Source organism: Sycon ciliatum, chromosome 12, assembly GCF_964019385.1.
Source record: "Sycon ciliatum chromosome 12, ocSycCili1.1, whole genome shotgun sequence".
NCBI classification, from domain to species: Eukaryota; Metazoa; Porifera; class Calcarea; order Leucosolenida; family Sycettidae; genus Sycon; species Sycon ciliatum.
In genome coordinates this window covers 16,825,216-16,839,227 of record NC_088654.1, presented here as the reverse complement: position 1 = coordinate 16,839,227, position 14,012 = coordinate 16,825,216, and the positions used below count along the sequence as shown (strand labels likewise).

The window sequence follows — 14,012 nt, the reverse complement described above, 5'->3', positions numbered from 1 at the left end:
TAATCTCAGGCTCGCGCGAGAAAACAGGAAATCTGGAGGTCGAAAAGGCCATGGAACGCAGAACTCAATCGTCACGACATGCTTCGTTGTCCGGCTACAGGCTGAAGTGAAAGCCGTGGCAGCGACAAACTACTTCCGACACTTTGATTAGGTCGTGTCCAGTGCTGCCCGGTTCGTCCTCGAGAAGCCGCATCGCCACCTTACACATGGTTAAACAGGACAGACCAGTGCACACTGCCACTCGGTGTCACTAACCCAAGTAATGCCGATGCAGGTCCAGGAAACGCTGCACAACGCTTCTAAAATGCTGTCAAGAGTACACATTCTACAAAACCATGGTTATTGTACTCTTGATGCTATCAATGTCCAAGTGGACATCTGCCGGTTCAGAAATTCGCTTACTCCCGACATTGGAACTCGCGCTTTGAGTATTGATCACGACACGGCGAAGCCCTATGTCGAATGGATGGTGTCGGCAGGCTTTCTGGGACGTGACAGGTGTGCTCGTCGAACGGTAGCATATTTCAGGTTTTGTCCCTTTACGCACGCACGCAACGCAGGAGCGCTTGCTCGGTGAATTGCTTTTGTCTCCCCTGAGAAGCTGAACCCTGGTGGAATTGTTGTGAATGACCTGCTTAGCCCTTTTCTCAGTCCCTAATTTCAAGACCAGGGCTTGTACTATCATAAGGCTTTGTAAAGGTTTCTTCAATCGACAAGAAACTTGAATTTGCATTTTATGAACTCTCCACAGGCCTGAGCCTAAATCGAGGGAGTCTCAATCGCTACATATGATATCCGAGCTCTGCACACATCTACATGTACATGTAGATCTACATGACTGTATTGCATTCCTTGGTGTGGACTGATTTTAAATCCACTCCCCTGATGCATCCCTAGTATTAGTACACAGTGTTTAAAGGCCTTTGCGGATAATGTCGGCTGAAAAATTGGCAGAATTCGGTACTTTTTCTGGTAAAAGCAATGAAATTGGCCGAACCATACAAACCTTATGGCGGGCAATTCCTCGAATTCTGCTCCATTTCTTTATCCACATACCAAATATGCATGAAACTTACCAGAAGAAGTACCGAATTCTGCCAATTTTTCTGCCGGCATTATCCGCATATGCCTAACTCCTGCAGTCATCACCACATATCACTGGCGTGTTCGCAAGTTCATGGCATGGCATGGCCTGCTTGTGTCACTGTGCAGTCATCACATTGCTCTTGTTGTCTCACCTCCTTGCCATCAAGAAATGATGTACATGTACATGTATATCGAATCACGGATTTAAAGTCAGCTACCAACTTACCAACCACTGCAAATGGACCTGCCGTCAACTGCTAGGTTTCATCCGAGAGTTTCAACGTCCTTGGCCGGCTGGCACATACCACTTGACTGGACAGTGACATCCACCCATTGAATGATCAATAGCATGAAGATTGAAGAATGATTGAATTCTATCTCTGTGTGACAATAGGTCGTATTAGCCTATTAAATAAAATATTATATGTGTAACAATACACAGTTGTCTAAAGTCCTCAGGCTGCTTACAGTACTCAATGTTCAGTGGACAGAGCAAGTAATACAAATATTACACAGCAATGAAGCAAACAAATCTCTTTACGCTGCTACTCGGAGTCTCGTGTGATAACACTCATCAGACCGCATATGACCAAGAGTCCGAGTAACAGCGGAAAGAGATTTGTTTGCTTCAGTGCTGTGTAATCTTTGTATGACAATACATGTAGGTCGTATTAGCCTATGGTGGATAATCCTTACAACTTGGGGCAGTGAAATAATTGGCAGAACCATACAAACCTTACGGCAGGCACTTCCTTGAATACTGATTCATTTCTTTATCCACGTACCAAACTTGCATGAAATTCCATTATATAATCATAACCCAATACTAGTTCAATACTAGTATTAGATAAACCTTGTCATAGTTCACACATGTTGTACAGAACTGGGTTCAACACCCATAAGGTTCCGATGGTCCCAACGGACCGGGGCTCTACCGACCGTGGATGGTTGTAGCAAGGTCACGGTTTCCGAACACAGTGTCCTCCACCTTGTTTCATGCTGTCAAACTAACAACACGTATGAAATTTCATGTACCAGAAAAATTACCAAATTCTTCCACTGTTTCTCCCGGAAATACCCGCCATATATGGGCCGCCAAGGGTTACTGGGGAGTGTGCGAACCCGGAGAGCACATCTTGCGGCCAATAGTTATACGTGTATTGAAAATTCGAGGCCCACGTGAGTTTCTCACAGAGGAAGCTTCTGGGTGTTGCCAGCGAGCCAGAGGCATCAAACTGGCTGATACAATAGTTGAGCCTTCAGCAAGCAACGGTTTTCGTGAGTTTCGAAGTCTGAAGGAAATGTTGAACGGTCTCTGATGGTATGACAGGCTTGACAGCTATACACAATACGGGATGTACATGTAGCTCTGTGGTTAGAGCATCGCTGGTATGGCCTCAAGCCAAGGACCCTGGTTCGAGTCCTGGTGGTGACAGTCACTTTTACTTCAGACTTTTCCAGTTTTCATCGTTTCCTCAAACCAATGAGTAATACGGTAATACGGTAAGAAGCTGCATATTTTGTGGGTTTGCAAGTGATCTTTGATAACAGCCGATTGACATTGTTAAAATGAATTTCGGGTTCTTTTACTGGAATGGACTCGGATGGAGAGCCAAGGATAAATTTAGAGAAAAGAAAAAGGACCAAGGAACTGCAAGTTACGCTAGAAAGTCCATTATCTTCTTTTCCGTTCCTTTCTTCTTCATACACATTTTAAACATTGTCATCATATTGTGAGAGCCGTGGGCCAATAGCCCCGGTGAGAAGGCAGTCTTGCCTGTTCATATGGTGAAGAAAAAAATACAGAAACAACAACAACAACAACAACAACAACAACAACACCAACAACAACAACAACAACAACAACAACAACAACCACAACCACAACAACAACCACAACCACAACCACAACCACCACCACCACAACCACAACCACAGCCACAACAACCACAACAACCACAACAACCACAACAACCACAACAACAACAACAACAACAACAACAACAACAACAACAACAACAACAACAACAACAACAACAACAACAACAACAACAACAACAACAACAACAACAACAACAACAACAACAACAACAACAACAACAACAACAACAACAACAACAACAACAACAACAACAACAACAACAACAACAACAACAACAACAACAACAACAACAACAACAACAACAACAACAACAACAACAACAACAACAACAACAACAACAACAACAACAACAACAACAACAACAACAACAACAACAACAACAACAACAACAACAACAACAACAACAACAACAACAACAACAACAACAACAACAACAACAACAACAACAACAACAACAACAACAACAACAACAACAACAACAACAACAACAACAACAACAACAACAACAACAACAACAACAACAACAACAACAACAACAACAACAACAACAACAACAACAACAACAACAACAACAACAACAACAACAACAACAACAACAACAACAACAACAACAACAACAACAACAACAACAACAACAACAACAACAACAACAACAACAACAACAACAACAACAACAACAACAACAACAACAACAACAACAACAACAACAACAACAACAACAACAACAACAACAACAACAACAACAACAACAACAACAACAACAACAACAACAACAACAACAACAACAACAACAACAACAACAACAACAACAACAACAACAACAACAACAACAACAACAACAACAACAACAACAACAACAACAACAACAACAACAACAACAACAACAACAACAACAACAACAACAACAACAACAACAACAACAACAACAACAACAACAACAACAACAACAACAACAACAACAACAACAACAACAACAACAACAACAACAACAACAACAACAACAACAACAACAACAACAACAACAACAACAACAACAACAACAACAACAACAACAACAACAACAACAACAACAACAACAACAACAACAACAACAACAACAACAACAACAACAACAACAACAACAACAACAACAACAACAACAACAACAACAACAACAACAACAACAACAACAACAACAACAACAACAACAACAACAACAACAACAACAACAACAACAACAACAACAACAACAACAACAACAACAACAACAACAACAACAACAACAACAACAACAACAACAACAACAACAACAACAACAACAACAACAACAACAACAACAACAACAACAACAACAACAACAACAACAACAACAACAACAACAACAACAACAACAACAACAACAACAACAACAACAACAACAACAACAACAACAACAACAACAACAACAACAACAACAACAACAACAACAACAACAACAACAACAACAACAACAACAACAACAACAACAACAACAACAACAACAACAACAACAACAACAACAACAACAACAACAACAACAACAACAACAACAACAACAACAACAACAACAACAACAACAACAACAACAACAACAACAACAACAACAACAACAACAACAACAACAACAACAACAACAACAACAACAACACTAACACCACCAGTTACTAAATAATCAGCTCATGCGATAACATTGCACGACACTGACCGACGGTACTGACGTTCTACAAACTAACTGGCTATCAGCTCTAGCACATCTTGGATGCGCACTCAACTGGCTATCAGCTCTAGCACATCTTGGATGCGCACTCCAACAGCCTTCCAACTTGGAAGGTTCTAAGTTATAATGATAACATGGGAGGGGCAGGTGAGCGCAACCAAGACAAGCACGAGCTGAAAGTTTCAGCTGTGAAGGACGTTGGCGGAAGTACTAGACTACAGTCCATTTACTAGAAGTGTGCCCTCTTTTCCATCCAGTCAAAGGGCCATTGGCATTGTGTATGCCCCATGGATTCTACATGTAGGCCAGCGCCAGCCTGACAGGGGAACACCCCACGTGGATGCGTTGAGATGAACAATAAGGTGCATGACTTCTTCAAAGACAAAGCAGCGGCGCACAGAAATCAGCCAGCAAAGCGAGGTAAAAAAATCAATTTTCCATTTTCTCTCTCAAATTTGGACAGATTTTGATCCTGTTTTTTTTTTAAAGAGCAGCAAGCAAGCATGCATTCACTTAGAAAAAATTGCCTTGTATTTTTACATAGTCGTATGATGGGAGCATGTAATAACAGTGGACACTTATAATAGTACATGCATGTGGATGACGATACTGCCAAGACCATTGGACAATATAATACGGTCAAACCACGATTCAAGGACGCAAAGCAACTTTCCACACAACTGTTACTCGTGTGGCTCAAAGATGCGAAGATCAGGAAGCTATGCGAACAAGAATCGTGCAAAACCGAACGCCTTGGTAAACCAGCACTGTACTTGGACCATGACAATTTAGATGGACAGCAAGCAGCAGCAGTAACAAGCAGCAGTTTCACACTACCTGACTACTGGATTTTGGTAATGCCTAATCAGGCTAATGGTTTTGGCATTCTCTGTATTGTGGTTTTCCCAAAATTGATGCAGGCACTACTACTAGTACTACACTACAGTCATGATTGTACTACTGATCAAGCGAATGCCGCGCTGGGTGCTGTGCTGCCCAAGACCTGCGGATCCCGGGAGCTGGTTGGAGGTGCAGGGCGCGTTACTTACTTGATTCACGCGGTTGGATTCCACACGCAGCACTCTACTACATTTAGAAGAATATGTTTACTACTAGCGCTGTGCCACTGGTCTGTTGGCGTGTTGCCATGATGTCGATGATGGTGATGACCAGGGAGTCGTATCTTTCTACGACTCCCTGGTGATGACCAGAGAGTCGTGAAGGGCTTTCACACAACACGACTCTCCGGTGGTGACCGTATCAGCGAACGACATGCACATCGTCGACAATAATGAGAACAGGTATAATGTGTAGTTTGTCTTTGCGAAGCCGCTCACCTCCGCTTTCGACGTGCCGACGAGTCCAGCTCACTTGTCCTGCAGCGAACCTCGGCAGCTGCCACCAGGTTGGAAAATGACAACCACAGGGTCCGTGTGGATGGGAAATGGATGTTGGCGAACGTGCATCCCGTCGGAAATATTCGTCCAACGACAGAACGACAGAAAGAGAAGAACTAACTTGACTTGCGTGAGGGTCGACCGACGACTACTTGTGGCGGTTCTGGCGGTTCGGAGAATGGACATCACGACAATGATGGAGGTCTTGTACAGCCACATATGGCCATGCCACGGCAGTCTTCTTTGGAACCTACTGTAGTACTGAGAAGACTGGACATCCCATGCAACGCTTGTATTTCGGCTGACTCTGGTCAAGCCTCAGGCAGGGTGCGCTGAGCCTGTAGTGTAGGCCAAAAGAATGATAGCAGAGCTTCTGCAGCAAAGGAAGTAATTAGTTGTTCGTGCCGCCCCACCAGCAAGCACACTGTATGTCGGTTGAATATGGATGATACAGGTGTGTTCTCGACTTCCGCTGCTTACTACTGTCGCGCGGCTCGTTTGAAACGTTAGCTGGCTCGACACCGCCGGTTATCCGTCATGGATACTACTTGCTCGACCGAGGCATGCAGGGTGGTTCGAGGACCAAGAGATACCTCATGGGCGAGCTACAACTCCGCAGTGCAAACCAGACTGGCCAGGTCCAGTCTCGTGTCACATCGATACAATCATGATGAACACACAGCGCAAGACGCGCTGCTGATTCCCGTAGCGCATTGCCCAAGGGAGACGTTCTTGGAACGCTTCGCGGTCACCTTTCCTGTGGAGCTCCGGAAAATTGCAAAGCTAAGGTGAGTGGCATCCAGTTTCACATTATACTGGGGAGACCTCTGGTAAGTCGATTTTCTCCCCGTACATCGGCACGCCGTCCCTACATCCATTGCGTCTTGTTTTGTGTTTGTCTCCACATGTCTTTTGGTAGGGCTTTGTTCCTAGTAAAAAATAAATAAAAATAAATAAAGAAGATGGTGGACCTCGGCTGTATTATAAAGTAATAATATTCGCGGGATCCGCGGCGGCATCGCTTGAATGTTCAGAAACAAACAAACTAGCCTTCGCATCCGCAGGCCACCACTATGCCTGTTAACCTTAGTGGCGAATGCAGACCTCACAAGTGAGCCCGGGGAGAGGAGGTTAGTCTCTCAACCAATCGGGCGTGTAACGGCCCATAACCCTGTAAACTGCATCCTTGTTATTCTCACTCCGAGCTGTGAGTAGCCCTTTCCCAAAGGTGCTCGCCCTTTTTTCGCCCTTTTTGGCCCTTTTGGAAAAGCCCGTTTCTTTCGCCCTTTATTGCGTTTGTTGGTGAATATCGCCTTTTTTGAGCTTTTTTAGCTGAAAAGTGCTAAAATCTGTTTGCGCATGCATGCGATCACAGTTTCCGAGTGCTTGATGGGCCTTGGCAAGCCGCTTTTTTGGGGGGCAACAAGTTGGTGAAGCTTGTACCCGGTGTACCAGGTGTACACAATGCTGTAAAAAATGGGTTTTTGAACTTTACTTCCTGTTTTGCCTTTCGTGGACCCATAAATGGAAGAGTGCGTATTCATTTCTCAGCTTAGGTTCATATCTGAACATGTATCATGGCTATGCTTCACTGAAAAAAAGAGCACTTTTTGCCTGTTTTCACTGAAAAAGAGCACTTTTTCAGCATAATTATTTTGAGGGACGCGAAAAGCACTAAGTGCGAATTAAAAGAGCACCTTTGGGAAAGGGCTAGCTGTGAGTACCCAGTTGACCGTGGGTGTCGACGCAGTTCAACACGCGTATAAAGTCTTTTCACACGCTCCCTGCTACCAGCGCAGGTCTTGAACTCGGGACCTCATGATTCGCAGGCAGGCCTGCAAACCAATCGGCCATATGCGTTGGTATAAGTAGTCGCCTGTATTCTAAAGTACAGTGGAACTCACTTAGTGCGTACCCGGGTTAAGACATACACCTGCTCAGTACGGTCCTTTATCGTTTTTTCACTGATCTTCCAACCATAATAATACACACTGCTCGCATCTTCCCTGAACCTGTTAGACAGAAGCAGGGTCGACGCATCTGTCAACAGTGTCGAGCCAAGTTAGCCTATCTCCTGCAGCTTGGAGAGTGCTCTCCACGAAGAGATCCGCTGCCTTCACTTCGTGCCGAATCGCATCTATCCATCGCAATGGTATTCCAACCATAAGTAGAGAATATTACGCAAGTACGAGGGTGATACCTCTCGAATATCAACCCCGCCTGCAAAGCAGAAGGAATTGCTATGAGGCGGTACGGTAACACCCGAGTATGCGGGTCCGAATATCCCACTTATCCCAGGTACATCTACTCACTTTGGGGATCGACGCAAGTGCGTTCTGAATGCAATCACAACAAAACAAGATGCTGTCTTTCCTTACAATTCAGTTTCAAGGCGGTTGAGAGCGATGAAGACAAGCCAGTGGGACCAAGAGTACATAACCCCCCCCCCCCCAAGAGTGTGCAACTCCAGCTATGGGGTCTGCGACGGCAGAATTTCACATCACGTGATGAACCCGTACACATTAGTTGCACTCTGTGCATGATTGATACAGGGTTGTCCGCAACCCAGCTTTGGTCTCAGCTCTCTTGTGGTCACTTTGCACTGTTTGCCAGCGTAACCTTTTGAACCATGTCACGTGATGTGAAGTTCTGCCGTCGCAGCGCAGCATAGAGGTTGTGCAGGCAGCTGCACACTCTTGGGGGTTATGCACTCTTGGGGGTTATGCACTCTTGGGGGTTATGCACTCTTGGGGGTTATGCACTCTTGGGAGTTATGCACTCTTGGTGGGACTGAAGACATAGGTTGCATGTATCATGTGTAGCAGTAACAGGTAGTGACGGTCAGTGGCATGATAAAATGTATGTGTAGTTCAAAGTAGGCTACTTCATGTTGGGACACCACATCATTATGGATGTGAACATGCAGGGGCTGACTTGCTTATCAAAAGATGGGCGTGGAACTTTCCACAGTTTGGAACCCTTGCGGCACGCTGTCCGTGTCGTAGGCAGCTTTGTAGTTTTAAAAGTATCGTCGGACACCAATTGACACCTGTGAATTAACAGCATTTCTTGTGTCACTGTTGACCACTCAGCAAAGCTGTCTACTGCGTGTGTGTGTGTGTGTGTGTGTGTGCGCGCGCGCACGCGCAGTTTAAAACTGCAATGAGTCATGCAGCAGGGAATATCCTCTCTACCAAGGTTCACAATTAGCGCATCATCGGCTGAGCGAGAGTTTATCCGTTATCCACCACAATATTTGTGTGTGACAGTCATCAGTATTACCATTTTGAACATTTTCCTATCTCCGCTGTGTTCACTGTGCGCCACAGATTTTTGTCCAGTATCGATGATTCGGGCAAAACGGGGTTGCAAAGAAAGTAACGAAGAGTAGAAAGAAACAGAAGGCAGCTGACCTGCAAAGGATCACATGGTAGGTCCGTTTTTCTCGTTATGTGCTTGAAATCCGAATGCAAGCGGCAAATGTCCAACCCGGGTAGGCTATTTTTGTTTTAATCAGAAGACCCAACACTTCCAGAACAAAAATGTAAGGGGTCGTCGCAAAATTTGTTTGTCATCCCTGAAACGAACATCATTGTTTGGGAGCGGGGAGGCCGGGGGTTAAAGATATCTGCAAGCAGATCGGCGGTAGGGCGGCAAAACTCAGAAAAGTGTATGGAAATGCAAAGCAATGTATGAATAAAGTGTAGTGGATAATATAGGAACACAAAGCAATGCAAGAGAAATTTGAACGCAATAGTAAAAGTTAAAAAACGCAATGATGTATGTGGATGAGTCGTGTATTGTGAAGAAGAAAAAGAAACTGTCCAAAGGGAGATGGTGATAAGCTTATTTCTGCACTATTAAAGGAGTGCTTCATCAGACCAATGGAGTCAAAAGAAGAGGAACAGTTTCTTATCAATAGGATTAAGGTGTGTGGGTGAGAACCATAGGAGGTGTGGAAAAAGGACGGCTGGGAAGCGCGAACTCAAACATGTTTATGTTTCAGATGGCTAGCCAGACATTTTGTCTTTTTCCACGCGATAAACGGCGCCTGGCCTAAAATTGTGTCAAGTTTATGCTTGGTCCATAGGGATCTTAGCACCTTGTTGAGATCAGTGAGGCCAGGGTGGTATGGTAGTATAAGTGGAGGTGTGGTGTTAGTTTTGGTGTGAGCAGGTCGTCTACGGTGCTTAGAGGAGAGTGCAGCGCTGACTACAGATTTAGAGTAGCCACGTTCGATTAGTTTTGCAGCTAAAAAGGAACGGGTACCTAAAGATGTAGCTTCAGATGTAGATCCCCTGCCTGCTCGAATCATTTCACCAAGCGCCACCGCCTTCCAGGTATGGTGGGGGTGGGAAGATCTTGGGGAGATGTATTGAAATTTGTTAGTTTGTTTAAAATTAATTTTAGATTCAATTGCGTTGTCTAGGATGCTGAGTTTAAGATCTAACATAATAATCTCTACCTTACTTGTTTCGTATGTGAATTTGACAGGGCAATTGGTTTGAATGGGTTCGTCGGTAATTTGTTTGATTCGTTCCTCAACAGTGACGGCGAAAAGGTCGTCAATGTATCTCTTTGCCAGAAGAGAGGAGGCGAAGAAAGTTGTAAGGTGATACCGTTCCATTCGAAACATAAAGATATTAGCGTAAGCGACAGCTGCGGGGCTGCCCATCGCTGTACCCTGGAGTTGGTGGTAAGTAGAGTCATTGAAAGTGAAGTAGTTATTCATAAGAATAATTCTCATGATTTTTATTACAGCCACTCTCCATGTACCTGGGACATCCTGCTGGCGGAGGTGCCACGCAAGTGCCTGGAGGCCATGGACGTGTTTAATAGATGTATAGAGGGAAACCACATCCATAGTCATGAGTACGGAGTTATGCGTTAGGGGCAGGTTCCGTGTACTTGTAAGGAGATCAGTAGAGTTGATGAGTGTGGATGGGTGTTTAAGTATTGTAGGCCAGAGGGTGAAGTGGATGAAGAGGGCCCAGTAATACGTATGTGATAGAATGGATGATACGATGGGGCGTATCTTAAGTGGATTTTTGTGAAGTTTCGGGAGTCCGTAAAAATTTGGAATACGCGGGTTCCGGGCGTCCGGAGTTGTTTGGTAAGGCGTTTATGTAAGTCGTCCTCAATAGGGAGTAAAGCTTCTTCAAAGGCTGGTTGGGCGTCAGGGATGGAAACAACGGTTTCGTACGTGTCTTTGTTTAGAAGGTGGTCTAGACAAAGGGATTTATACTTGGCCGTTGTCATGACGACAGTGGTGGAACCTTTGTCAGCTCTACATATTATGAGATCGGAGTTACGGAGAGTATCCAGGGCTTCAAGTTCAGCTGGTGTGAGGTTCTTTTTAGTGGGTTTTGGTTTAAATTGTTGTATGGTAGTACCGATATCCATACTAAACTCTATTAATTCGATAGGAATGGAGTTTAGAGGTGGTGTCCAGTTTGATCGGGCAAAAATTCTAGAATATTGGTTCCTGGTACTTGGCTGGCCCAAGAAGAATGCATGGACATGTAAGTTGCGCAGGAATCTGGGGACATTGTCGACCCAAGATGTGTGTGGGAGGGTGTTAGTTCTGGGAACGAATTTTAAACCGAGACTTAAGATGTCTTTGGCAGTATCAGAGATGTCTATGTCCCCGATCATCGTTACCAGTGTTGTGTTCTTAGATTCGTTAAATATAAGTTCAGCTGCTCGTTTTTTAAGTCTTTTCCTGTTCCGGCGGCGTTTCGATTTTTTAGCCGTATTCTTGGAGTCAGTTGGTTGTCACGAACGTGGCGGAGGAGGAAAATAGGTGGGCTGGCGCCTCTGTTGTGGGTATGGTGTTGGCCTAGTTACCTGTCTAGGTATGAAGTGTTGTGGTGGCAGCATAGGGCCGATGAATCGGGGCGGCCCTCGAGGTTTGTAAGGTTGGACACGAGGGGGTTGATAGTATCTAAGAGGTTGCGGCGGGCCCATTAGGTGAGGTGGTCCCCGGGCTCTCGAAGGGTTAACAACATGCTGGGGCCGAATTATTTGTGGCTGTTGTTGGTAGGGGGTTCTTTGTTGTGTTGTATTACGTTGGCCGGTGGCATGAGTTCTAGGTGGTTTATCAAACGTAGGCTGGATTTGTACAAAGTTTTGCCTAGGTCTGGAGACATGTTGATTTTGTCTTCGAGGTGGGGCCTGTGGAGGTGGTCGGGCAATTAGGGGCTGAGTTTGTTTACCCATTTGTTGCTGGGGTTTTAGTGGTTTTGCTTTATCAGAGAGTGCTAGAATGTGTTTAGCGAGGCTCGGGCGGTGAATGAGCGGTGTATCGCTCATTTTTTCGCAGATAACGGAATCTATGGCTCTAGGTAGGTCCGTGATAGCTGTAGATAGCGTTTTACGTGCTTCCTGGAAAAGGTCCTGGTGACGGGCAAGTTCGATTTCGAGCACTTTTAAGTTAGTGTCGGCAGCGATTTGCGCTAGTTTTTCATCTGAGGGGTCATGGCCAGTTTTACGTGGTTTGTATCTAAGGGCATTGTGAGGGGTTTTGGAGCTATGGCGTACCTGTTCATCAAGAAGGTTGGTGCCTGCTATCTGTAGGTTGGCCTTATGGTCACGTAGTTTCTTTAGAATTGGCCAGAAGAGATTTTGGTATTTTCTCCAGACTCTCCAGACTGTGTCAGTAGGGAGGAAGGTATCTGTGTCTTGTATCATACCAGGAGCGATTTCAAGTGGTGGGGGCTCGTCTGGGGCTAAATCGGGCTGCTAGCATTCATACACACATGTGGTGACGAGGCATGTGTGTATGAATGCTAGCAGCCCGATTTAGCCCCAGACGAGCCCCCACCACTTGAAATCGCTCCTGGTATGATACAAGACACAGATACCTTCCTCCCTACTGACACAGTCTGGAGAGTCTGGAGAAAATACCAAAATCTCTTCTGGCCAATTCTAAAGAAACTACGTGACCATAAGGCCAACCTACAGATAGCAGGCACCAACCTTCTTGATGAACAGGTACGCCATAGCTCCAAAACCCCTCACAATGCCCTTAGATACAAACCACGTAAAACTGGCCATGACCCCTCAGATGAAAAACTAGCGCAAATCGCTGCCGACACTAACTTAAAAGTGCTCGAAATCGAACTTGCCCGTCACCAGGACCTTTTCCAGGAGGCACGTAAAACGCTATCTACAGCTATCACGGACCTACCTAGAGCCATAGATTCCGTTATCTGCGAAAAAATGAGCGATACACCGCTCATTCACCGCCCGAGCCTCGCTAAACACATTCTAGCACTCTCTGATAAAGCAAAACCACTAAAACCCCAGCAACAAATGGGTAAACAAACTCAGCCCCTTATTGCCCGACCACCTCCACAGGCCCCACCTCGAAGACAAAATCAACATGTCTCCAGACCTAGGCAAAACTTTGTACAAATCCAGCCTACGTTTGATAAACCACCTAGAACTCATGCCACCGGCCAACGTAATACAACACAACAAAGAACCCCCTACCAACAACAGCCACAAATAATTCGGCCCCAGCATGTTGTTAACCCTCCGAGAGCCCGGGGACCACCTCACCTAATGGGCCCGCCGCAACCTCTTAGATACTATCAACCCCCTCGTGTCCAACCTTACAAACCTCGAGGGCCGCCCCGATTCATCGGCCCTATGCTGCCACCACAACACTTCATACCTAGACAGGTAACTAGGCCAACACCATACCCACAACAGAGGCGCCAGCCCACCTATTTTCCTCCTCCGCCACGTTCGTGACAACCAACTGACTCCAAGAATACGGCTAAAAAATCGAAACGCCGCCGGAACAGGAAAAGACTTAAAAAACGAGCAGCTGAACTTATATTTAACGAATCTAAGAACACAACACTGGTAACGATGATCGGGGACATAGACATCTCTGATACTGCCAAAGACATCTTAAGTCTCGGTT

The 14,012-nt window shown here is 45.3% G+C and overlaps 1 protein-coding gene across 1 annotated transcript; it reads left to right on the top strand.

The window, feature by feature from the left end:
- Window positions 1-2,871: 2,871 nt before the first annotated feature.
- On the top strand, window positions 2,872-4,605 carry LOC135828672 (transcription factor SPT20 homolog; the record flags this gene model as incomplete). The annotated part of the gene is made up of 1 exon (XM_065341094.1): window positions 2,872-4,605. A coding segment is annotated over exon 1 (1,734 nt), but the record flags the coding sequence as incomplete, so codon positions are not given.
- Window positions 4,606-14,012: the final 9,407 nt, after the last annotated feature.